Source organism: Phaseolus vulgaris, chromosome 2 (genome assembly GCF_000499845.2).
Source record: "Phaseolus vulgaris cultivar G19833 chromosome 2, P. vulgaris v2.0, whole genome shotgun sequence".
NCBI classification, from domain to species: Eukaryota; Viridiplantae; Streptophyta; class Magnoliopsida; order Fabales; family Fabaceae; genus Phaseolus; species Phaseolus vulgaris.
The window spans coordinates 10,297,794-10,325,063 of NC_023758.2; the positions used below are offsets into that span (position 1 = coordinate 10,297,794).

Here is a 27,270-nt window from a genome sequence, read left to right on the forward strand (position 1 = left end):
AACGCGTTGGTGTGCGCCTTCCATTTACACCCTTTGAGAGGGAACTCCTCACGGAGATCAACACGGCCCCCGCCCAGCTACACCCTAATAGCTGGGCCTTCGTTCGGGCCTTTCAAATTCTCTGTTGATATCTAGGCGTTCTTCCTTCTGTGGACGTCTTTCTACATTTCTTCGAGGTGAAGAAGTAAGGGAAAAGCCTCTGGGTGAGCTTTTCCAGGATCGTCGGCAGGATCATCCTCTCCCTCTTCTAGAACTCATACAAAGGCTGGAAAGGAAAATTCTTCAGGGTGTGCTGGGCCAAACAGGACCCCACAGCCTTGGATGGCTTTCCCCTATACTGGACAGAGCACCCCAAGTTGCTCAAGCCTAAGGCCCTGGATGAACTATCTTCCACTGATAGAGGGGTATGTGAGGCCTTGGCTGGCCTGGGGATTGTTTTTGACACGCTGAAGCTCATAGCGTGTGAGTACAACGCGCACACCCTGTCCAGCTATTTTGGTAGGGAGGCTTATTCCTTGTTGCCTTTTGTCCTTCCTTTCTTATCTGTGCTTTATTACATCATGCTTGTACTGTTGGCCTTCTCCACCTGTTTCCCTCGATGCTAAGTGTTCATTTGTACTCTTTATATTTCATCTACCTGCGTGCCTTGTGGATCCGTATAACTGCGTTGGCGGTGGGAATGGCATTCTGTGTTTTGTGTGTAACTGACGCCTTGTGCTTGGTCTGGTGTGGCTTTAACTCCTGTTCTTTGGTTTGTCTGAATGCAAGATCTGTGATGGATTCATCTAAGAGGATGGTCTTTGCGAGAGCACTGAAGGCTGCTCGCGCCTCCAAGCCTGGCGCCTCCACCACCCCCACTGCTGACCCAAACCTCCCATTATGCTCACCCTCACCAACACCAACCACCACCGAAACTCCACTAGGCCCATCTTCACCACCCCCACGTAGCCCCCAAACACTTCAAACACCCAACTCACCTCCACCCATCGCCGCAGTCCCACTGGCTGTGGCCTCATCACCTGCTCCAGCCCCCCTTGACAAAGGGAAAAGGGTGTTGGAGGTCCTCTCCAATGACGAGGACTCTGACGGTGGGGTAGTCTTCAAGAGGAGAAAGGCTGCTAGGGTTCCCATCCTACCAGCAGCATCCCCACAGGGAGGGGAGTCCTTCAGGGACAATCCCCCTAGCGCCACCTCTCCCCAACCCGCAATAGTCCAAAAGGAAAAAGGCGAAGGGGCCGAGTCTGCTCCACCTCCACCACCAGCAGAGGTCTCTGCTGTTCCCGCCTCCGTTTCTGCTGCCCCCGATCTTATTGCCATTCCTCCTCCAATCATGCATCTAATGAGGGGCTTCAACGGAGGATTGATGCCAGAAGGCTCCGACAGGAGAGAAGGAATGCCCTTCTATTTGGGAGCCTTCTTGGTCGTGGCCCTTGATTGGCGCGCCCAAGCTAGAAATGCCGCTTCAAACACACAAGCCCTCCAGGCCCTGAAAGAAAAAGTGGCAGCTCTGAAGGAGGAGAAGGAAGCTTTGGGACGCCAAATTGAGGCCTATCAAGCCTCTCTAAAGTGTGCCCAAGAGGTCAAAGAGGAGGCTGACAGGCGATTGGGCGAGGCGATAGAATTTCAAGCTGATTTCTACGTCCGGGAAGTGTCTCTCCAAGTTCAAATAACGGATCTCCAAGACATGGCTGAGGCCTCCGAAGAGCTTCAGAAGGACTTGGAGGATCAGTGTTATGGGCAGGCGGAAAGACTGGAGTGGATGGAGGAGGAAATGGCTACCCAGGCCAAGGCATTGGGCCTTCTCCAGGTTGACCATGACAAGCTGCAAACTGAGGCCAACAGGCTCCGAGTGGAGAAGGAGGCTCTGGAGAAGCAGGTGGCCTTCGGGGACTCTACCATCGAGGAGTTGGAGAAGGTCAAGAAGGCACTCATCGATGACATGGCTGGCACCTTCGAGGAGGGATTCAAGGAGGCTTTGGCCCAGGCCGCCTGCGAGAACCCGAGGATCAATGTTTCTAATTGCGATCCCACCCACCATGTCATTGACGGACGTGTCGTGCCCCTCGAATTGGATGACTGAAACGCCAACTTTCAGCCGCCACCTTTACCTTTTGTGCTTTATATTCGTTCTTGCCAACCTTTGATAAACTTGTAAATCTTTTGAACCATTTGCACTTGTATAACGCTTGCATACTTATGAGGCGTTGAGCACTGTTTGGCAGATATTTTCACCTTCGTTCTTTATTTTTGTATGCTTCAATTGCTTTACCTGTACTTTTACCTGTTTCTTTCACTGTGTCGGGTGATCCCGCCTCACTTCTAACGTGCACCTCAAACCTGTTCAGCCTTCGTATCTATGAGGCCTCTGCCTCGTGAAGGCGCTGGCCACTCCGCCCTTGCTACAAACGCAAAATTTGAGACCTGCTCTGGGTCCTAAACACTTGGGACAAGGTCGCGCTTCAGTGCCCACGCCCATGGAGAGGCCTGTCTAACAGCGACGTATCGTCCATGGAGTGTCTCAAACACCAAGGCGATCTGTCCCTTGATTCTGGGTGCTTGGCGCCCACGCCTAAGGAGAGGCCTACTACAGCAGTGTCGTATCGTCCTCAGGGTGTCTAGAAACGCCAAGCATCGGGAAGGCTCGAAGCCCCCCATGGTCTTTCTCTCCCATGGGTATTGGGGAGCACCCCTGCCGGTGGCTCACTTAGCTTCTGGCGATCTCGTCTCCCTCCACAGTCTTTCCTACCTGTGGGTATCAGGGAGGCGATGCCGTTACTTCTGGAGATCTTGTCTCCCTCCACAGTCTTTCCTTCCTGTGGGTATCGAGGAGGCGACGCCGCCGATGCCTTATACTGGCGACACCTCCAGCGTCTTATAATGGCGACGCCTCCAGCGTCTTATACTGGCGACGCCTTCAGCGTTTTGGCGATGCCTGGTGCGATCAACCTGTTGACTTGACCTTGGCACTGACTTTGACTTCGACTCTGGTCGACGCCTGGGGGTAGCGGAGAGCTTAAGGTCTCGCCCGCGCCATCCACGTGGCATTTCCCGTATGGCTGATGGGATGTGCCCTCACTTGACTTGATCCTGACATTTTTTGAGCTTCTAACAAGATGCTCCCATTCTCGACGGCGCATCGTACCCTTGGGCATTCTGTCGACGCGACGTTTTCTGAATGTTAACAAGTGACGCCAGGATCATCCTCCCATCCTCTGACACGTGGCTCGATCGCACGGTGCTCTCGTTTGCGTCACTTGGCGCTCCAACTACAATATTTAGATCTTCGAAATCTTGTACCTGCGTCCATCATCTCTGTGTTTTCGCACCCTCCTTGCACCGCTACACAAAGAGTTCCTTCTGCATTCTTTCTAGTTGGCGTTTTTCCTCCCGCACTCCTAACGCGTTATTCTCCTTCGATCTCCCAGCTCTTTTGCTGATACTTTGCGCCGACATGTCTTCCCATGCTCCTCCCCCTAGGGTTAACCCCAAGGACCTTTATGCATGGGCCTCGCGCGAGCTCCTCGACGAATGCTCCAGCTTACTCTCCACCAGGGCCGTAAGGGAACACATGGGGGATCCGTGCTCCTACGATCATCGTGCCTTCGCGAAGAGGCATGATGATGATATCACCGTGCTCCCTTGCACCTTATGGGAGCCGGTGTGCGGAGACGAACGGGCCAACGACGGGGTCCCCTTCTTCTACTTCTACCAGGTGGTCTTCAAAAGCATCGGCGTGCGCCTGCCCTTCTCCAGGTTTGAGAGGGAACTACTGACAAAGATTAACGCTGCTCCAGCCTAGTTGTACCCTAATAGCTGGGCTTTCGTCAAAGCCTTCGACATACTCTTTGGCTTTCTGGGGTGCGCACCCTCGGTTGACATCTTTCTTCACTTCTTTGAGGTGAAGAGGCAAAGGAACAACCTTTGGGTGACCCTCAGCAACGTTCCAGGCAGGGTGCTCCTAACTCCCTTCCAGAATTCCTAAACAGGGTGGAAGGGCAGATTTTTCAAAGTCTGCTGTTCCGATCTCGTGCCCTCCGCCCTGGATGGTTTTCCACTGTACTGGGTAAGGGAGACGAGAGCCTTGAAGTCCAAGCCTTTCAAGAGGCTACCCTTGAACGACCAGGTGGCATGCCAGATCTTGCCTGAGGCGGGAGGCTTTGACGCTGCCGCTTTGATTAGCTTGGAGTACAACGCCGAAGCCTTGGAGAACTATATATGTATGAGAGATTATCTTAGAAATTGCCGCCTTTCATCTTTACTAGGTCTTACGTGTCCTGTCTTGTGGTGTCTTCACCATGCTTGTTTTCTTCGGTGCAGGTTCGAAGATAAACCGGCAACAAAGGTCACAACTTACCCAGGCGCTGAGGGCTGGGAACGGAGCTTCGTCCTCCTCCCATCCAGACTCCGGAGGCCACTGAAAAGTGGTCTGTTTGCACTTTTCGTACGAGCATAGGGCATGTACCTGTTCGCCTCATTTGTCTCATTCCCCTTTATCTCAAACTCTACTTGTAATCTTAACTCTCTTGTGCCATGTTTTGATTTCTGTAACGCCGCTCCTTTATTTTTGTGCACTCTCGTCTGCATTCGCTTCTTCTAACATACTGTGCGCGTTTCCTCCGTTATGTTTCTTGGCGACGCCTGCGTCTGGCGACGCCCCTTTCTTGGCGACGCGTACGCTTGGCGACGCGTATGTTTGGCGACGGCGCCTTCTTGGCGACGCGTACGTTCGACGACGCCTGTCGCGACTTTGAGTCTTTGTCTTTTATCTCTTTACCCCTTGGTCTTGCACTTCAAGTGGGAATAAGATAAAAACTGAGGCAAGGTTTTTCTTGAACTTCTTTTTCTTTTTATTTGGGTGACCTCGTTAAAAAACCCCCGAGAGGGAAAAAGGGTGTCCCCTACGATAAGACTGTTACATGGCTGCTCACTTACATAATTCAACTAAAATAAAACTTCAAATTGGTCGCGTTCCAGCTGCGGGGAATGGGACCCCCTTCCAAAGTCTCTAAGTTGTACGAACCATTCCCCTTACCCTTGGTAATTCTGAAGGGTCCGGTCCACTTGGGAGACAATTTATTTTCTAGCTCATATGGGTGAGCCTTCCTCATAACTAAGTTGCCAACCTGAAACTGTCGTGGCTTCACCTTAGAGCTATATTGTCGCTCTACTCTTCTCTTCGCTGCCTCGGCCCTTATTCTTGCTTCTTCCCTGGCTTCGTCCAAAGAGGTCCAGGTTCACCCGCCTTTCTTCGTTGGATTCTTCAGCCACGAAATTCTGGGAACGTGGCGAGCTTTCGTGAATCTCAACCGGGATCATCGCATCCGACCCATATACTAAGCTGAAAGGCGTCTCCATGGTGGAAGATTGGGGCGTGGTGTGGTATGCCTATACAATCCTTGGCACTTCCTCCGCCCACGCTCCTTTAGCTTTTTCTAGCCTTCTCTTTAGTCCTCTCAGCAAAACTCTATTCGCTTACTCTACTTGCCCATTAGTCTGGGGGTGCTCGACTGATGCGAACACTTGCTTGATGCCCACCTCTGTGCACAGGTTCCTCAACTAATGGCTGTCGAACTGGGTTCCATTGTCGGATACCAGCCGCCTAGGCATGCCAAAGCGACACACAATGTTCTTCCAAACAAAGTGTTGCACCTTGTGCGCAGTAATCTGGGCCACGGGCTCCGCCTCTATCCACTCGGTGAAGTATTCAATGGCAACGATCAAATACTTCATTTGCCTTATCGCCAATGGGAATGGACCTAGGATGTCAATCCCCCACGTATGGAAAGGCCACGGGCTGTATATGGATCTCAGCTCCTCTGGCGGCGCCTTGTGCCAATCAGCGTGTTTCTGACACTGCTTGCAACGCTGGGCGTGCCGCACGCAATCGTCTTTTACTGTTGGCCAGTAGAAACCCGCGCGTATCACCTTGGAGGCTAAAGACCTTCCCCCCACGTGACTCCCACAAACGCCTTCATGGAGCTCCGCCATTATTCTTGTGCACTCGCTGCCGCTTACGCATGTTAGGATAGGGTGGGTGAACCCGTGTCTGAACAATACTCCATCCACTAGGGTGTATCTTGTGGCATTCCTCTTAACCTTCTTGCCCTCCTCTGGTTCTGCTGAGAGAACCCCATCTGCCAGATACCGTCTGTACGGCGTCATCCAGGTGTCTCCTTCGGCTAAAGTACATATCTGCGCATGCCTTCCTCCTTCAAGCGTGTCCGCGTATGTGCTAATATGGGGCGTCTTTACCGTATCTTGAGTCAAGGAACGATGACTCCATGGCCTCCCTCTCGCAGCCCTAATATGGAGGACATCCACCCTGTTGTCTTCTATGAATTTTCTCGGAGCTTTTAGCGTCTCTTGGATTAGTGTCCTCTTCCTGCCCCCCTTGCCTGAGCTGGCCAGCAGGTCAGCTCTGGCATTTTGTTCTCGTGGGACATGTATTAGCTCAAGAGCGCTAAATGCTCCCTTCAGCAGTTGGACGTACCTTAAATACGCCGCCATCTGTGGGTCTTTTGCTTGGAACTCACCCGATACTTGTCCCGTAATCAGCTGGGAATCACTTTTCACCAAGAGGTTCTGCGTGCCCATCTCCATAGCCCGGAGCATCCCTGCAATCAATGCTTCGTACTCAGCCTGATTGTTACTTGCTTTAAAGGCGAAACGCAAAGCTTGCTCAATCAGCACACCATTGGGTCCCTCCAAGACTATCCCTGCACCACTTCCTTGCTGATTGGAAGAGCCATCGACCGAGAGCAACCACTGCGAGCCCGCCTCCACCTTGTGTTCGCCTCTGGGCGAGAGCTTTGCTACAAAATCTGCATATACCTGCCCTTTGATGGATCCTTTAGGCTCGTACTGGATGTCAAACTCTGACAACTCCACCGCCCAGCGCACCATCCTTCCTGCTACATTAGGTTTCTGCAATACCTTTTGTATAGGGAGGTTCGTCATCACCACTACTGTAAAATTGTGGAAGTAGTGGCGGAGCCTCCTGGCCGAAAATACCACTGCAAGCGCTGCCTTTTCCAGCGACTGGTATCTCGTCACCGGGCCTTGTAAAGCCTTGCTCACGAAATAGACGGGCTTTTGAATTTGCTCCTGCTCCTGGACCAGCACAGAATTGATAGCTCGCTCCGTTACCGCGAAGTATAGCCGGAGGGGCACGCCTGCTACTGGTTTGCAAAGGACCGGTGGCGTCGCCAAGTACTCCTTCAACTTGATGACAGTCGCTTCACATTCGTCGGTCCATGCAAAGCGACTATTTCTTTTAAGGCACTGGAAATAGTGGTGCCCATTCTCTCCACCCGCAGAAACAAACCTTGATAATGCGGCCATTCGCCCTGTCAGTTGCTGCACTTCCTTTACTGATGTCGGGCTCCTCATGGCAATGATTGCTGCGCACTTATCAGGGTTCGCCTCTATTCCCCTCTTCGTGAGCATGAAACCTAGGAACTTACCGGCCTCCACCCCGAAGACACACTTCTCGGGGTTCAGCTTGAGGCGATATTTTGATATGGTGACGAACAACTCCTCTAGGTCCGCCACATGCTGCATCCTTTCCCTCGACGCCACTACCATATCATCCACGTAGGCGTGCACATTCCTTCCTAACATGGGTGCTAGGACCTTGTCCATCAGCCTTTGGTAGGTGGCGCCTGCGTTTTTTAGCTCAAAGGGCATTACCTTGTAACAGTAACTGCAAGTCTCTGTCATGAACGCAGTTTTACTCTCGTCTCTTGGGTGCATTTTGATCTGGTTGTAACCTGAGAATGCATCCAAAAAGCTAAGTACCTTGCCACCGGAGGCACTGTCCACAAGTGCGTCAATGCTGGGTAGTGGGTACGAGTCCTTCGGGCACGCCTTATTCAAGTCTGTGAAGTCCACGCACATCCTCCATTTCCCATTCGCCTTTTTCACCAGGACGGCGTTGGCCAACCACTCAGGGTATTGGATCTCCCTGATGTGACCAGCACTCAGCAGCTTCTGTGTTTCTTCCCTTATCACAAGTCGCCTCTCTTCATTAAACTTTCTCCTTCTTTGTCGCACGGGTCGGACCGTGGCGTCCATGCTAAGGTGATGGCATAGAAAGTCAGGGTCGATGCCCGGCATATCTGAGGCGGACCATGCAAAAGCATCTAAATGACGTGAAATCACCTCCGCCACCTCATCCTGCTCTTCTTGGCTCAACAAACGCCCCAGCTTAAACGTTTTGCCGCCAATCTGCCTCTCCACCACGTTGGCCGCCGGCTGATCCCTGCTATCTTCCCTAAGGGTCGTCGCCCGGTAGTACTTTCCAGGCGTCGACTCTTCTACGGGCGATGTGCCGTCAGGCCCCTCCTCCATGTGCACGTCTGCCTCGGGCGTCGCCCTCACGGGTGTGGCCTCGCCATGCGTTGACTCCGTGGGCGTGGCCTCAATCAGGGGCTCTATCTCCATCGTCGTGTCTGCACTTGGCGGACGCTCGAACACCATAAGCACGCCTCTCTTCGTTTTCAGGCTATTCTCATAACATTTTCGCGCTTCCTCCTGATCTGACTTGATAACGATCACTTTGCCACTGAGATCCGGCAGCTTCATTTTCATGTGGCGCGTGGAGGCTACTGCGTTCAGCCTATTCAACGCCGGCCTACCCAACAGGATGTTGTAGGCTGAGTTGGCATTCACGAATAAGTACCTAATGCTTTCGGTACGCGAGGCCGTTCCGTCCGTGAATGTCGTTCTCAATTCCAAGTAGCCTCGTACTTCCACCTGGTTGTCAGCAAAACCATATAAGCACCCTGTGTAGGGTCTCAAAAGGTCGGGAGACAATCGCAACTTGCTGAATGTCAACCAGAACATGACATTTGCAGAGCTTCCTTGGTCGACAAGAACCCTGTGCACCTTTCTGCCAGCCGTGACAACTGAAATGACCACGGGGTCATTGTCGTGCGGCATGACATCTTGCAGATCCGCCCTCGTGAACACGAGGTCTGACTCCCACGGGTTACCTGAGATTCTTTCTTCAATTGAGTTGACCCCCCTCGCGTATTTCTTCCGTTGGAAGGCGGTGGGTCCTCCGCCGAAAAAGCCACCAGCAATGGTGTGGACTTCGCCGAGGACAGGCATCTCGTGCGCTTGCTCTTCCGCTGGTGCTGGCAGGGTCGCGGTCGTGGCGGGCTCTGCGACATAATCCTTTAGAAACCCGCTTCTCACCAACTCATCTAGCTGGTAACCCAGCCACAGGCAGTTGTCGATGTGATGACCGAAATCTTCGTGGAACTCGCACCACGAGTCCTTGCGAGGCCCTAACACCTTGTCAGTCTTCGCTGGTCGCCTCAACCTTTCAGCTATATTGGGCACGACAATCAGATCCTTCAATTCCACAACAAAGTTGTACCTCACTGGCCTTGCCCTTTCTGATGGCAAATTCATGAAGTTCTTCTTAGAATCATGTGAAAGATGGTGCGGAAGCCATGGTTGTGTATGTGCAAGATCCTCCTAGGAGCTATGGTGATCTTGAAGGTGCATGATAAGTATGGGACTAGAGAAGAGTTTATCCATAACCATGAAGATTGAATCACAACCTTTTGTTGTCCTAGGGAGTTTTAATATGAAATTTATATCTTCCCAAGGATCATTTGCAAAAGGTGAAGGAGTATACAGTTTATGAGACATTGCCTTGGGCGTAGTTTGAAAACAATAATTGTACCTAAGGTAATGTCTTTGAACTTCTTTTCTCATGGGGGACAAAAGTTTTCCTTTTAAAAGCTCTAGAGTTTTATCAACTCTAATTTGTCGCATGAGTTCTCCTTCATGAAGATTTTTTCTCTTATGTGTAAGGATAGTCTCGTTCTGACAACCATTGTTTATAAGGATTTGTACACTTTGCAATGGTTATCTCAATAAGACATGACAAGTTTCTTTAGGCACTACTTCACATAAAAAATTGTTTTTGTAGATGCTTATAAAAAACTTGACATTCACTTGGTGATATCCTAGCACATATGAGAAATAATCTATTTCATTTTTATCTATGCAAGCTTCTTTTAAAGACTCTTCTTTTTCACTTAGGCTTGCAAGTGTTCCTTTACAAAAGGTAAGGCTTTGAGGTTGTTCAACAAGACACATATTTTCAAAGGTATTTTTAAATCTTTGGTCTTGTTGAATGACCTTGTGGGAAGGAACACTCTTCTCCCACGCCTTTTGTTCTTCAAGGGTCTTCTCATGCTTTTCTTTTTCTTCTTTTTCTTTAGCTTCCCTTTCGACTTCCCCTCTCTTCTTTTGTGTTTTTCTTTCCTTTCTTTCTTTAAGGGAAGCAAACAATTTTTCTACCCTCATTTCCCAATCTAGGCAAGCTTCTATATTTTCTTTTCCATTGAAATGGGGTTGGTCTACCCTAACCTCTCTTGGGTTTTCTTGTTCTTTTCTATCTCTTCCATGTCTTCTAGGGGGTGCTTGATAATAATCATTTTTCCCCAATTTATGCTGAGCTGTGTTTTTAAGATATGATTCTGAAATTTGATATGCAGGATATTCAAGATCTTAGCTAAAATCTGGCTTTGGAATCACTCAAAACGCATGCACCATTGTTTTTTAATAAATTTTGCAATTTTGGTGTTCAGTTACGCCAGTTGTAGCGCCTCAGATTTGCACACTGATTTTAAAAGATTTATCATTTTTTTTTCAGTTGATTCTTTTGGACTAATTTTTTTTTTGTCCTTTCTATAACACTTCAAACTTGCATATTCCAGAGAATCAAAATTTTCCTATGAGTGAAAATATTTTTCTGGAACAAAACAGCCAGCACAGAAAATTTGAAACAGGGGATTCTGGAAACTGGAAACAAAAACAGCAAGATACCAAAATTTAAACACAATGGAATTTGTGAAATAGAATTGTGTAGGATCTAAACACAATACGAACTCAAACTAAAATTAAAAAGGCACCAAAAGATCAAAGAACAGCAGATTCAAAGCAATTAAAGATACCCAAAATCAAGAAACAATCAAGCCAAATAAAGGACTACTAAGAATTGTTGACATTGTGGATGAACATGACTTGACAAAACATATATGGATTCAGAAATTAAAGACTCAAAAGCCTAAAAGAAAACAGCAACTCAAAGGTGTATGGAATCCTGTCACAATTTGCACAAGAAATTGTTCAAGATCAATTGAACAAAAGTGCTTCGGTTGGATCTTCCAAATAGCACACCAAAACAAATTAAAATGCAAAAAACAGCAAGACAATTATGGAAAAGATGAACAACATGAAATAAAGAAGAACTAGAAATGAAAAGACCAAAAGCAACTCATCTTGAAGAACCCAAGCTCATGATACCAAATGATGGCATTTTTCATGAAGGTCTTCTTGAATCATGTAAGAAAATGGTGCGGAAGTTATGGAGGTGTGTGTGCAAGATCCTCCTAAGAGTGATGTTGATCTTGAAGGTGCATGATGTGTATGAATATTGGGAGGTTCGGCCAGCCCAAGGAAAGGTGAAGGATGTGAAGTTTAGAGCCTAGAATTCTAGGGAGAAGCAAAGCTTGGCACAAAATGGAAGCATAACTTTACTCACAATAAACTTGAAAATACAAGGTGTAGGCTCCTCCTTTTATAGGCTAAGGAGGACCATAATGCAACCCTAATGCTAGCCAAATGAAATGTAAATGTGAAGCACATGGGTGCACAAATGAGCACATGGGGAGGGGTGTGTCTAGTTTTTATGCTCACCCCCTCCATGGGCTTTCTAGACCGGCCTTGGTAAATTTAGAGGTTTTTTTAGAAACTCTAAGTTTACCTAGGTTGGTGTTTTAGGTGCCAAAATTAATTCTAAGAAAATTACAAATAAAGTTCCCATGCTAATTTTAACAAGAAATTAAAGTCTACTCTACACTAGAGTTTATGGCATTTGAACATGTAAAAGAACGTCTTCTTGGATCCTCTTGGCCATAACTCTATGGCTGGCCCAAATCTACCCTTTGGTAGGCTTGCATGTGGGCTTGTGCTTGGGCCTCTTCCATCAGTTATGCTATTTACACCTCATTTAAAGCTAAACTACACTTGATGGGCCTTCACGGAATATGTGCTATTAGGCCTTTTTCCATTCATAGCTTGATCCAAGTCTTCTTGTTCTAGACGCTCTTGGCTTGGTCTTAGACGCTCCTAGCTTGATCTTAGATGCTCCTAGCTTGGTCTTAGATGCTCCTAGCTTGGTCTTAGACGGTCCTAGCTTGGTCTTAGACGCTCCTAGCTTGATATTTAGACGCTCCTAGCTTGGTCTTGGACGCTCCTAGCTTGGTCTTGGATGGTCTAGATGCTCTTGCCTTGGGGTTTAAACGTTCTTGAGTTGGCTCTTGCCTTTCATGGAAGGGTGTGCTTGGCCCTCTTCCATCACTTTCCCTGGCCGGGCGATCCCCTCCTGCTGGACCCCTGGGCTGGGGTTTTCGGGTCTCATAGGGGCGTCTCCCTCTGGCTTCTTTCTCCCCGTCGTGGTCTCGTTGACCCTGATGGGTTGAGCACGCGTCTGCGCTCTCGGGCGTGAGGGTACGACGCTGGTGCGCTTCTCACACACCTCTCCCTCGGAGGCGATATGCTCCACCGCCCGACGCCGTATTTCAGCGAAGGTCCTAGGGTGATTGCGAATAATGGATTCGCAAAATGGGCCGGGACATACGCCTTTTCTGAATGCGTACACGATCATAGGCTCCTCTATAGTACCAACTTTTACTACTTGGGCCCCGAAACGGTTGATGTATTCCTTCAAGGTCTCCCCTTGATACTATTTTACATCAAACAGGTCGTAGGAAACTGGCGGCGGAGCCCTGTTCGCCAAGTACTGCTCTCTAAACAACTGCGACAATTGCGGAAAGGAGGTGATATGGCCGTTCGGAAGGCTGATGAACCAATCCATGGCCATCCCCGTCAAGGTGCTCATAAAGAGCTTGCATCTCGCGGCATCGGAGCCGCCTACCAACACCATCTGCATGTGGAATGCAATGAGATACGCCTCAGGATCCTCCATCCCAGTGAAGATCACCTTGGGTCCCGCGAACGTGTTGGGGATTACCGCATCCAGGATCTCCTGCGAGAAGGGTGTGGAAAACTCCCTTGGTGGGGTGAGACGCTCGGTCTCATCTTGTTCACGTTGCCCTTGGTTATTGCTCAAACCCCGGCGCAACTCTTCATTTACACGATGGAGCTCTTCGTTTCTCGCACGCGAGTCTGTGAGATCCGCCTGCATGCGTTCTTGTTCCACCCTCGATTCCGCCATCTCATCCTGCAGCCCCCACATCATTTCCATGACCTGCTGCATGGACATTTCCTCACTCGCAGCGCGTGCGAAACCTTGTCTCGTGCCCCTCATTCTTCACTGTTTCCTCAAACTTTGCTAACGATATGGTAGCTCCGATAGATCTTCTGAAGCTTGCGATGGGACTGATGTTTTAAATCGGCCCCAAGGTGGGCGCCAAATGTTCCGGCCGGTTGACTTGGGACGTCTTTGTGCGCAACCCTGCTCGTCAACTAGGGACACCTTCCCTCTGGCTACCTGTGGATACCTGCAAAGAAGGACAAAAGGGCGCCCTAGCGGCCATTTGCACTCCGACGCTCAAGTCAGCTAGCAAGAAACACCAAAAACTCTGCACCTACATATCGGAACACCGTGAATGGCACTCTGAAGGTGGTAAAAAGAACTATGTGTTGTGTATCTTTTCTCCCTCTGGCAAACAACCTCTCTCTAGTCCCTTGTGCCTAGCCTCAAGACTCGAGCAAGCAACTAGAGTGTATTCTGGGAAAGTCTGCCAAAAGTTCGAACCTTGTTTCCCACGTCCAAGGTTCTATTTAAACTACTCTAGCATTTAAAGCGTCTTAAAGCGCATTTAAGGTTATGAAACGTTCAGCGCCTTTAAGACGTTTAAACCGCTTGGAGCATTTAAAGTACCTTAAACGCTCGAAACGTAACCTTTATTAAATAGCTTTAATTACCTTATACCTGACAAATTGATGTTTCTATTCTAACTTGGCTGCTATTACACGTGGAGGGCCTCACAGCACCGTGACCCCACTTGGGGGTATTTCCTCGTGTGAGCCCTCCTTCCTGGGAGTGCATCTGCGCAAGGGGTGACTTTTTGGGTGCCAACTCATGCCCCCAAACCTCTAGTCACTCGCTTTGAGAGCGTATCTACCTTCCTCTCGTACCCTGCACCTGGCTACCCCTAGGTGTGACTCTTCTCATGAGTCGTAACTGTCCCAAGGGCTTCTCTGGGGCGAAATGGGCACTTCACGAGTCAGATTGCTCTCCACTGGCACTAGTACTATGGCCTTGAAGCCACCTTTCTCTTCCCTTTATTGCTACCCCGAGTTATCGGGGTTTGAGGCCTTCCCACGGCGTCACTCCTTCCACGGTCTTTCCTACCCTTGTGTATCGGGGAGCAACACTGTGGTTGCCTTGCTCTTGTGACATTTTACCTTAGCGACGCCCTACCTTGGCGACGCTTCCTCTTGGAGACGCCTTGCCTTGGCGATGCTTGCACGTGGCGTCGCCTCACCTAGGCGACGCCTAATGTTGACTTTGACCTTGACTTTGTCAACGCCCGAGTACGGGACGGTACACTAACTTTTCAGACCTCATTTCGGATGCATTTGTGACAATTTCCTTGAAAGATTGCTCAAAAACCAAGACTTCACTTTTTCCCCAATTTTCCTACCAAGGCACAAAACCTAGGCCAAGCAACAAAAATTGGCTAAGCCATAACCCAACAAAGATGAATTCCTTTTGCAACCAAACTTTTCGCACCAAATTTTGGATGCATTTGTGACAATTCCCCTCTAAGATTGCTCAAAAACCACGACTTGACTTTTTCACCAATTTTGCTACCAAGTCACAAAAAGCCAAACCACCAAATTTGGTTAAGCCTAAACCCAACCAAGATCAATTCGTTTTGCGACAAAACTTTTCACACCTCATTTTGGATGCGTTTGTTACAATTTCCCACACAGAGTGCTCAAAAACCACGACCTCACTTTTTCACCACTTCTGCTACCATGTCAAAAAAAGTAGGGCAAGCCACCAAACTTGGCTAAGTCAAAACCCAACCAAGATCAATTTCTTTTGCAACCAAACTTTTCACACCTCATTTTGCATGCAATTGTGACAATTCCCCACCAAGATTTTTCAAAATCCACGACTTCACTTTTTCACCAATTTTGCTACCAACGCAAAAAACCTAGTCAAGCTACCAAACTTGGCTAAGCCAAAACCCAACCAAGATCTATTCCTTTTGCAACCAAATTTTTCACACCTCCTTTTGGATGACTTGTGACAATTCTCCAACAAGATTCCTCAAAGACAACAACTTCTCTTTTTCAAAAAATTTTGCTAAGAAGGCACAAAAACTAGGCCAAGCCACCAAACTTGGCCAAGGCAAAACCCAACCAAGATCAATTCCTTTTGCAACCAAACTTTTCACACCTAATTTTGGATGCATTTATGACAATTCTCGACCGAGATTGCTCAAAGACCACATCTTCACTTTTTCACCTGTTTTGCTACCAAGGCACAAAAAGGCAAGCCACCAACTTGGCTAAACCAAAACCCAACCAAGACCAATTCCTTTTGAAACCAAACTTTTCACACCTCATTCTGGATGAATTTGTGACAATTCCCCACCTAGATTGTTCAAAAACCACAACTTCACTTTATCACAAATTTTGCTACCAAGGCACGAAAACAAGGCCAATCCACCAAACTTAGCTAAGCCAAAACCCTACCAAGATCAATTCCTTTTGCAACCAAACTTTTCACCCCTCATTTTGGAGGCATTTGTGACAATTCCCCCCCAAGATTGCTCCAAAACCACGACTTCACTCCAAGCTACCAAACTTGGGTAATCCATAACTCAACCAAGATCAATTCCTTTTGCAACCGAACTTTTCACACCTCATTTTGGATGCATTTGTGACAATTCGCCTCCAAGATTGCTCCAAAACCACGACTTCACTCCAAGCCACAGATTTGGCTAAGCCAAAACCTAACCAAGATTAATTCCTTTTGCAACCAAACTTTTCACACCTCATTTTGGATGTATTTGTGAAAATTCTCCGCCAATATTGCTCAAAGACCATAACTTTACTTTTTCACCAACTTTGCTACCAAGGCACAAAAACTAGGCCAAGCCACCAAACTTGGCTAAGCCAAAACCCAACCAAGTTCAATTTCTTTTGAAACCAAAATTTTCACACCTCATTTTGGAGGCATTTGTGACAATTCCCCTCCAAGATTGGTCCAAAATCACGACTTCACTCCAAGCCACCAAACTTGGCTAATCCAAAACCCAACCAAGATAAATTCCTTTTGAAACCAAAGATTTCACACCTCATTTTGGATACATTTTTGACAATTCGCCTCCAAGATTGCTCCAAAACCACGACTTAACTCCAAGCCACCAATTTGGCTAAGCCAAAACCCAACCAAGATCAATTGCTTTTGCAGCCAAACTTTTCACACCTCATTTTGGATGCATTTGTGACAATTCTCCACCAAGATTGCTCAAAGACCACAACTTTACTTTTTCACCAATTTTGTTACCAAGGCACAAAACTAGGCCAAGCCACTAAACTTGGCTACGCCAAAACCCAACCAAGATCAATTCCTTTTGCAACCAAACTATTCACACCTCATTTTGGATGCATTTGTAACAATTCCCCACCAAGATATTCAAAAACTACGACTTCACTATTTCTCCAATTTTTCTACCAAGGCACAAAATCTAGGCCAAACCAAAACCAAAACAAGATCAATTCCTTTTGCAATCAAACTTTTCACACCTCATTTTGGATGAATTAGTGACAATTCTCCACCAACATTGCACAAAGACCACAACTTCACTTTTTCACTAATTTTGCTACTAAGGCAAAAAACAAGGCCAAGCCACCAAACTTGGCTAAGCCAAAACCCAACCAAGATCAATTCCTTTTGCCACCAAACTTTTGACACCTTATTTTGGACGCATTTGTGACAATTCCCCACCAGATAGCTCAAAAAAAACGACTTCACATTTTCACAAATTTTGCTACGAAGGCACAAAAACTAGGCCAAGCCACCAAACTTGGCTAAGCAAAAACCTATCCAAGATCAATTCCTTTTGCAACCAAACTTTTCACACCACATTCTGGATGCATTTGTGACAATTCCCCACCAAGATTGCTAAAAACCCACGACTTGAATTTTTCACCAATTTTGCTACCAAGTCACAAAATGCCAAACCACCAAACTTGGCTAAGCCAAAACCCAACCAAGATCAATTGCTTTTGCCACCAAACTTTTGACACCTCATTTTGGACGTGTACCATCCCGTAAACGGGCGTTGATAAAGTCAAGGTCAAAGTCAACGCCGAGGTCAAAGTCAACATAAGGCGTTGCCTAGGTAAGGCGGCGCCCAGTGCAAGCATCGCCAAGGCGGGGCGTCGCCAAGATGAGACGTCGCCTAGAGTAGGCGTCGCCTAGGTAGGGCGTCGCCCAGGTAAAATGGCACAAAAGCAAGGCAACCACAGCGTTGCTCCCCGATACCCATGGGTAGGAAAGACCACGGAGGGAGTCACGCCGTGGGAAGGCCTCAAACCCCGATAACCCGGGGTAGCAATAAAGAGAAGAGAAAGGTGGCTTCAAGGCCATAGTAATAGCGCCAGTGGAGAGCAATCCGACTCGTGAAGTGCCCATGCCGCCCCAGAGACGCCCTTGGGATAGTTACGACTTATGAGAAGGGTCACGCCCGGGGGCAGCCAGGTGCAGGGTACGAGAGGAAGGTAGATACGCTCTCAAAGTGAGTGACTAGAGGTTTGGGGGCATGAGTTGGCACCCAAAAAGTCACCCCCTGCGCAGATGCACTCCCAGGTAGGAGGACTCACGTGAGGAAATACCCCCAAGTGGGTTCATGGTGCTGTGAGGCCCTCCACGTGTAATAGCAGCCAAGTCAGAATAGAAACGTCAATTTGTCAGGTACAAGGTAATTAAAGCTATTTAATAAAGTTTATGTTTCGAGTGTTTAAGGTACCCAAGGTGATTTTCACCGGGATGGAGGACCCCGAGGCGCATCTCACTGCATTCCACACGCAGATGGTGTTGGTAGGCGGCTCTGATGCCGCGAGATGCAAGCTCTTTATGAGCACGTTGACAGGGATGGCAATGGATTGGTTCATCAGCCTTCCAAACGGCCATATCACCTCCTTTCGGCAGTTGTCACAGCTGTTTAGGAAGCAATACTTGGCGAACAAGGCTCAACCGCCAGTTTCCTACGACCTGTTTGATGTAAAATAGTATCAAGGGGAGACCTTAAAGGAATACATCAACTGTTTCGGGGCCCAAGTAGTAAAGGTTGGTACTTCAAAGGAGCCCATGATCGTGTACGCATTCAGAAAAGTCGTATGCCCCGGCCCTTTTTGCGAATCCATTATTCGCATTCGGCCTAGGACCTTCGCTGAAATACGATGTCGGGCGGTGGAACATATCACCTCTAAAGGAGAGGTGTGTGAGAAGCGCACCAGCGTCATACCCTCACGCCCGAGAACGCAGACGCGGGCTCAACCCGTCAGGGTCAACGAGACCACGACGGGGAGAAAGAAGCCAGAGGGGAGACGCCCTTATGAGACCAGAAAACCCCAGCCCCAGGGTCCAGCAGGAGGGGATCGCCCGACCAGAGAAAGGGCAAGGCCGGCGAGGTACAACTTTGTGGTGGAGTTGAAGGACCTGATTGCCGTGCCCAATATAGCTGAAAGGTTGAGGAGACCGGCGAAGACTGACAAGGTGTTAGGGCCTCGGAAGGACTCTTGGTGCGAGTTCCACGAAGCTTTCGGTCATCACATCGATAACTGCCTGTCGCTGGGCTACCAGCTAGATGAGTTGGTGAGAAGCGAGTTTCTGAAGGATTATGTCGCAGAGCCCACCACGACCGCGGCCCTGCCAGCGCCAGCGGAGGAGCAAGCGCACGAGATGCCTGTCCTCGGCGAAGTCCATACCATCGCTGGTGGCTTTTCCGATGGAGGACCCACCGCCTCCCAGCGAAAGAAGTACGCGAGGGGGGTAAACTCAATTGAAGAAATAATCTCAGGTGATCCGTGGGAGTCGGACCTCGTGTTCACGAGGGTGGATCTGCAGGATGTTGTGCCGCACGACAACGACCCCGTGGTCATTTCAGTCGTCACAGCGGGCAGAAAGGTGCACAGGGTTCTTGTCGACCAAGGAAGCTCTGCAGATGTCATGTTCTGGTCGACATTCAACAAGTTGCGGTTGTCTCCTGACCTTTTGAGACCCTACACAGGGTGCTTATATGGGTTTGCAGATAACCAGGTGGAAGTCCGAGGCTACTTGGAGTTGAGGACAACGTTCACAGATGGAGAGGCCTCGCGTACCGAAAGCATCCGGTACTTGGTCGTAAACGCCAATTTCGCCTACAACATCTTGTTGGGTAGACCGGCGTTGAATAGGATGAACGCAGTAGCCTCCACGCGCCATATGAAGATGAAGCTGCCGGATCTCAGCGGCAAGGTGATTGTCATTAAATCGGATCAGGAGGAAGCACGGAAATGTTATGAGAATAGCCTGAAAACGAAGAGAGGCGTGTTTATGGTGTTCGAGCGTCCGCCAAGAGCAGATGCAATGATGGAGATAAAACCCTTGATTGAAGCGACGCCCACGGAGTCAACGCCTGGCCAGGCCACACTCGTTGGGGCGACGCCTGAGGCAGATACGCACATGGAGGAGGGGCCTGACGACACATCGCCCGTAGAAGAGGCGACGCCCATTAAGGAAAATAGCAGGGATCAGCAGGCGGCTAACGTGGTGGAGAGGGAGATTGGCGGCAAAACGTTTAAGTTGGGGCGTTTGCTGAGCCAAGAAGAGCAAGATGAGGTGGCAGGGGTGATTTCACACCATTTAGATGCTTTCGCATGGTCTGCCTCGGATATGCCCGGCATCGACCCTGATTTCCTATGCCATCACCTTAGCATGGACGCCACGGTCCACCCCGTGCGTCAAAGAAGGAGAAAGTTTAATGATTAGAGGAGGCTTGTGGTAAGGGAAGAGACGCAGAAGCTGTTGAGTGCTGGTCACATCAAGGAGATTCAATACCCTGAATGGCTGGCCAACGTCGTCCTGGTGAAGAAGGCGAATGGGAAGTGGAGGATGTGCGTGGACTTCACCGATGGTGTGCTGATTGAGCAAGCTCTGCGCTTCGCATTTAACGCAAGTAATAATCAGGCTGAGTACGAAGCTCTAATTACAGGGATGCTCCTGGCTAAGGAGATGGGCGCACAGAACCTCTTGGTGAAAAGCGATTCCCAGCTGATTACAGGACAAGTATCGGGCGAGTTCCAAGCAAAAGACCCGCAGATGGCGGCGTATTTGAAATACGTCCAATTGCTGAAGGGAGCGTTTAGCACTCTTGAGCTAATACATGTCCCACGAGAACAAAATGCCAGAGCTGACCTGCTGGCCAGCTCAGGCAAGGGGGGCAGGCAGAGGATAGTAATCCAAGAGACGCTCAAAGCCCCGAGAAAATTCGTGGAGGACAACAGGGTGAATGTCCTCCATGTTAGTACAGCGAGAGGGAGGCCAAGGAGTCATCGTTCTTTGACTCAAGATACGGTGAAGACGCCCCATATTAGCACATACGCGGACACGCCCGAACGAGGAAGCCACGCGCAGATATGTGCTTTAGCCGAAGGAGATACCTGGATGACGCCATACAGACGGTATTTGGCGGATGGGGTTCTCCCAGCGGAACCTGAAGAGGGCAAGAAGGTTAAGAGGAATGCCGCAAGATACACCCTGGTGGATGGAGTATTGTTCAGGCACGGGTTCACCCACCCTATCCTAACGTGCGTATGCGGCGACGAGTGCACCAGAATAATGGCGGAGCTCCACGAAGGTATTTGTAGGAGTCACGTAGGGGGAAGGTCCTTAGCCTCTAAGGTGGTACGCGCAGGCTTCTACTGGCCAACAATAAAAGAGGATTGCGTGCGGCACGCCCAGCGTTGCAAGCAATGTCAAAAACACGCTGACTGGCACAAGGCGCCGCCAGAAGAGCTGCGATCCATATACAACCCGTGGCCTTTCCATACGTGGGGGATCGACATTCTAGGTCCATTCCCATTGGCGATAAGGCAGATGAAGTATTTGATTGTTGCCATTGAATACTTCACCAAGTGGATTGAGACGGAGCCCGTGGCCCATATTACTACGCATAAGGTGCAACACTTTGTTTGGAAGAACATTGTGTGTCGCTTTGGCGTACCTAGGCGGCTAGTATCCGACAATGGAACCCAGTTCGCCAGCCAGCAGTTGAGAAACCTGTGTGCAGAGGTAGGCATCAAGCAAGTGTTCGCATCAGTCGAACACCCCCACACTAACGGGAAGGTAGAGTCAGCGAATAGAGTTTTGCTGAGAGGGCTAAAGAGAAGGCTAGAAAAGGCTAAAGGAGCGTGGGCGGAGGAAGTGCCAAGGATCGTATGGGCATACCACACCACGCCCCAATCTTCCACCATGGAGACGCCTTTCAGCTTAGTATATGGGCCGGATGCGATGATCCCGGTTGAGATTCACGAAAGCTCGCCACGCTTCCAAAATTTCATGGCTGAGGAATCCAACGAAGAAAGACGGGTGAATCTGGACCTACTGGACGAAGCCAGGGAGGAAGCAAGAATAAAGGCCGAAGTAGTAAAGAGAAGAGTAGAGCGACAATATAGCTCTAAGCTGAAGCCACAACAGTTTCAGATTGGCGACCTGGTTATGAGGAAGGCTCACCCATACGAGCTGGAAAATAAATTGTCTCCCAAGTGGACCGAACCCTTCAGAATCACCAAAGCTAAGGGGAACGGTTCATACAACTTAGAGACTTTGGAGGGGGTCCCATTCCGCGCAGCTGGAATGCGGCCAATTTGAAGTTTTATTTTAGTTGAACTATGTAAGTAAGCAGCCATGTAACAATTTTATAGAAGGGGACACTCTTTTTCCCTCTCGGGGGTTTTTTAACGAGGTCACCCAAATAAAAAGAAAGAGAAGTTCAAGAAAAGCTTTGCCTCAGTTTTTATCTTCTTTCCACTCGAAGTGAAAGGCCAAGGGGTAAAAAGATAAAAGACAAAGATTCGAAATAGGCGACAGGCGTTGCCAAGAGCAGGCGTCGCAAGATGCAGGCGTCGCCAAGAAACATAACGAAGGAAACGTGCACAGTATGTTAAAAGAAGCGAATGTAGGCGAAGGTGTGCAAAAATGAAGCGGCGTTACAGAAAGCAAAAACATGACACCAGAGATTTAATATTACAAATAGAGTTTGAGATAAAGGTCAAGGAGATAAATGAGGCGAACAGGTACATGGCCTATGCTCAAACAAAAAGTACAAACAGACCACTATTCAGTGGCCTCCGGAGTCGGGATGGGAGGAGGACGAAGCTCCGCTCTCAGCCCTCAGTGCCTGGGTAAGCTGTAACCTCCGTTGCCGGTTTATCTTCGAACCTGCACCAAGGGAAACAGCCATGGTGAAGACACCACGAGACAGAACATGCAAAGATTAAGAAAGGATCAAGAGCGGAAGTTTCTAAGGCAGTCACTCGTACATATGTACTTCTCCAAGGTTTCGGCGTTGAACTCCAAACTAATCAGAGTGGCGGAGTCAAAACCCCCCGCCTCAGCCAGGATCCGGCAAACCACCTGGTCGTTCGGGGTTAGTTTCTTGAAGGGTTTGGACTTCAGGGCTCTCGTCTCCCTCCCGCAGTACAGTGGAAAACCATCTAGGGCGGAAGGCACGAGATCGGAGCAACAGACTTTGAAAAACCTACCCTTCCACCCTGAGAAGGAGTTTTGGAAAGGAGTCAGGAGAACCCTGCCGGGAACGTTACTGAAGGTCACCCAGAGGTTGTTCCTTTGCCTCTTCACCTCAAAGAAGTGAAGAAAGATATCAACCGAGGGCGCACACCCCAGAAAGCCAAAGAGTATGTCAAAGGCCTTGACGAAAGCCCATCTATTAGGATACAACTGGGCCGGAGCAGTGTTAATTTCCGTCAGTACTTCCCTCTGAAACCTGGAGAAGGGCAGGCGCACGCCGATGCTCTTGAATACCACCTGATAAAAGTAGAAGAAGGGGACCCCGTTGTTGGCCCGTTCGTCCCCGCACACCGGCTCCCCCGAGGTGCAAGGGAGTACGGCGATGTCGTCATCATGCCTCCTAGCGAAGGCATGATGATCGTAGGAACACGAATCCCCTTTGTGTTCCCTTATGGCCCGGGTAGAAAGCAAGCATGAGCACTCGTCAAGGAGCTCCCGCGAGGCCCATACATACAGGTCCTTGGGGTTAACCCTAGGGGGAGGAACATGGGAAGACATGTCGCTACAAGAGGTGAGCAGAGAGCTGGGAGTTCAAAGGAGAATGGCGCGTTAGGAATACGGGAGGTAAAGCGCCAACTAGAAGGAATGCAGAAGGAAGTCTTTGTGTAGCGGTGCAAGGAGGGTGCGAAACACAGGGATGATGAACGCAGGTATAAGATTCTGAAGATCCAAATATTGCAGTTAGAGCGCCAAGCGACGCAAATGGGAGCACCGTGCGATCGAGCCACGTGTCAGACGATGGGAGGACGATCCTGGCACCACTAGTTAACATTCAGAAAACGTCGCATCGACAGAATGCCCAAGGGTACGATGCGCCGCCGGGAATGGGAGCATCTAATCAGAAGCTCAGAAAATGTCAGGATCAAGTCAAGTCAGGGAACGCCCCATCAGCCATACGGGAAATGCCACGTGGATGTCGCGGGCGAGACCTTAAGCTCTCCACTACCCCCAGGCGTCGACCAGAGTCGAAGTCAAAGTCAATGCCAGGGTAAAGTCAAAGGGTTGACCGCACCAGGCATCGCTAAGACACTGTAGGCGTCGCCAGTATAAGACGTTGAGGGCGTCGCCAGTATAAGACGCTGAGAGCGTCGCCAGCATGAGACGCCGAGGGCGTCACCAGTGTAAGTTATCAGCGGCGTCGCCTCCCCGATACCCACAGGCAGGAAAGACTGTGGAGGGAGACGAAATCGAAGAAGTCAAAACTAGTCACCAGAGGCGTCGCCTCCCCGATACCCACAGGTAAGAAAGACTGTGGAGGGAGACGAGGTCGCCAGAGGCTGAGTGAAGCACCGGCAGGGTTGCTCCCCGATATCCATGGGAAGGAAAGACCATGGAGGGAACGACCCCATGGGGGGCTTCGAGCCTTCCCTGTGCTTGGCGTTTCTAGACACCCTGAGGACGACAAGGCGCTGCTGTAGCAGACCTCTCCTCTGGCGTGGGCGCCAAGCACCAAGAATTAAGGGACAGATCGCCTTGATGCTTAAGACAGGCCTCTCCATGGGCGCGGGCATTGAAGCGCGACCTTGTCCCAAGTGTTTAAGACACAGAGCAGGTCTCGACCTTTGCGTTCGCAGCGATGGCGGAGCGGCCAACGCCTTCACGAGGCAGAGGCCTCATAGATACGAAGGTTGAGCAGGGTTTGAGGCACACGTTAGAAGTGAGGCATCGGGTGCACAGGATCGCCCGACACGGCGAAAGAAACGGGTAAAAGTACAGGCAAAGCAATTGAAGTACACAAAAATGAAGAACGAAGGTAAAAATATCATACAAACAGAACTCGATACCTCAGAAGTGTAAAATTGTCATACAAAATCCATGGTTCCGACAAAGGTGCAAATAGTTCAAAGAGTTTACAAGTTTATCGGAGATTGGCAAGAGCAAATATCAAGCACAAAAAGTAAAGGTGGCAGTTGAGAGTCAGCGTTTCAATCATCCAACTCAAGGGGCACGATGCGTCCATTAACGACATGGTGGGTGGAATCGCAATTAGAAACGTTGATCCCCGGGTTCTCGTAGACGGCCTGGGCCAAAGCCTCTTTGAATCCCTCCTCGAAGGTGTCGGCCATGTCATCGATGAGCGCCTTCTTGGCCTTCTCCAACTCCTCAATGGTAGAGTCCCCGGAAGCCACCTACTTCTCCAGAGCCTCCTTCTCCACTCGTAGCCAGCTGACCTCGATCTACAGTTTGTCATGGTCAACCCGGAGAAGGTCCAATGTCTTGGCTTGGGTAGCCATATCCTCCTCCATCCACTCCAGTTTTTCAGCCTGCCCATACCATTGATCCTCCAGGTCCTTCTGAAGCTCTTCGGAGGCTTCGGCCATGTCCTGGAGGTCCGTTATTTGAACCTGGAGAGAGACTTCCCGAACGTAGAAGTCAGCCTGAAACTCCATCGCCTCACCCAGCTGCCTTTCAGCCTTCTCTTTGGCCTCTTGCGCCAACTTCAGAGAGGCTTGGTAGGCCTCATTTTGGCGTCCCAGAGCTTTCTTCTCCTCCTCCAGAGCGGCCACTCTTGCTTCCAGGGCCTGGAGGGCTTGTGTGTTTAAAGTTGCGTTTCTAGCTTGGGCACGCCAATCAAGGGCCACGCCCAAGAAGGCTCCCAAGTAGAAGGGCATTCCTTCTTTCCCGTCGGAGCCTTCTGGCATTAATCCCCTGTTGAAGCCTCTCATTAGATGCATGATTGGAGGAGGAATGGCAATAAGATCGGGGGCGGCAGAAATGGAGGAAGGATCAGCGGAGACCTCTGCTGGTGGTGGGGGCGGAGCAGACTTTGCCCCTTCACCTTTTTCCTCTTGGACTATTGTGGGAGGGGGAGAGGTAGCACTAGGGGGGTTGTCCCTGAAGGAATCCCCTCCCTGGGGTGATGCCGCTGGTAGGATGGGAACCCTCGTAGCCTTTCTCCTCTTGAAGGATACCCCACCATCAGAGTCCTCATCATCGGAGAGGATCTCCAACACCCTCTTCCCTTTGTCCCGGGGGGCTGGGGCAGGCGATGAGGCCACAGCCAGTGGGACTGCGGCGATGGGTGGAGGTGAGCTGGGTGTTTGAAGTGTTTGGGGGCTACGTGGGGGTGGTGAAGATGGGCCTAGTGGAGTTTCGGTGGTGGTTGTTGTTGGTGAGGGCGAGGATAGTGGGAGGCTTGGATCAGCAGCGGGGGCGGAGGAGGCGCCAGCCTTGGTGGCACGAGCAGCCTTCAGTGTTTTCGCCAAGACCATCCTCTTAGAAGAATCCATCACTGGTCCTACATTCAGACAAACCAAAGAACAAAAATTAAGGCCAATGCAGTTATATAAATCCACAAAGCACGCAGATAAACGAAACATAAAGACACTTAGCAACGAGGGAAACAGGTGGAGGAGGCCAACAGAACAAGCATGATGCACTAAAACACAGATAAGAAAGGGCAACAAGAAACGAGCCTCCCTACCAAAATAGGTGGACAGGGTGTGTGCGTTGTATTCGCACGCTATGAGCTTCAGCGTGTCGAAAGTGATCCCCAGGCCAGCCAAGGCCTTGCATACCCCCCTATCAGCAGAGGACAGCTCATCCAGGGCCTTAGGCTTGAGCAGCTTGGGATGCTCTGTCCAGTATAGTGGGAAGCCATCCAAGGCTGTGGGGTCCTGTTTGGCGCAGCACACCCTGAAGAATTTTCCTTTCCAGCCTTTATACGAGTTCTGGAAGAGGGAAAGGAGGATCCTGCCAGCGATCCCGGAAAAGCTCACCCAGAGGCTTTTCCCTTGCTTCTTCACCTCGAAGAAATGTAGAAAGACGTCCACAGAAGGGAGAACGCCTAGATATCCACAAAGAATTTGAAAGGCCCGAACAAAGGCCCGGCTATTGGGATGTAGCTGGGCAGGGGCCGTATTAATCTCCGTGAGGAGTTCCCTCTCGAAGGGTGTGAACGGAAGGCGTACACCAACGCGTTTGAATACATTTTGATACATGAAGAAAAAGGGGGTCCCACTCCTGGGTCTGTCATCCACACAAATAGGTTCCCCTGGCCTGCCGGGGCGGACGGAAATGTGGGCATCGTGGGTGCGGCAGAAGGCATTGAAGTTGTATAAATCGGGGTCACCCCGATGGTTCTCCAAGTCCTGAAAGGTCGTCAAGGTGGTGCATTCGTTTAGAAGATCGTCAGGGGCCCATTTATAGAGGGCCTTGGAGTCGGTCTTGGGGGGAGAACTGGACCTTGGTTTCAGGCGCACCATGATGCGGATAAATAGCTGGAGAAAGAAGAAAGGAAAAGGGTTTTAACAAGCGATGTCAAGGTAGAAAGGGGAAGAGAAACCCTAGAAAATGCCACCCACGCGAAGAAACCCAGAAAGGGGAGAAGAGAGCGGAGAAGGACGAAGGAGCGAAAAGAACGCAGAAATGCAGAAACACAAACAGTCCCAGGCAGTTCATACACAGTG

General features: G+C 49.8%; 1 protein-coding gene across 1 annotated transcript; it reads right to left on the minus strand.

The window, feature by feature from the left end:
• Positions 1-5,488: 5,488 nt before the first annotated feature.
• On the minus strand, positions 5,489-9,417 carry LOC137809029 (uncharacterized). Its single transcript, XM_068610171.1, has 2 exons — positions 6,541-9,417; positions 5,489-5,599 (listed from the first exon to the last, which is right to left on the minus strand). Exons 1-2 carry the CDS (start codon positions 9,415-9,417, stop codon positions 5,489-5,491), a joined length of 2,988 nt encoding a protein of 995 aa, XP_068466272.1.
• Positions 9,418-27,270: the final 17,853 nt, after the last annotated feature.

What these genes read in the sequence shown, in the direction of transcription:
- LOC137809029 (XM_068610171.1), bottom strand. Translation starts at nt 9,417, where the DNA reads ATGAATTTGCCATCAGAAAGGGCAAGGCCAGTGAGGTACAACTTTGTT. An exon ending in CCCAGCTGATTACGGGACAA is followed by an intron (nt 5,600 to 6,540) that starts GTATCGGGTGAG and finishes TGGCATGCCTAG; the next exon opens with GCGGCTGGTATCCGACAATG.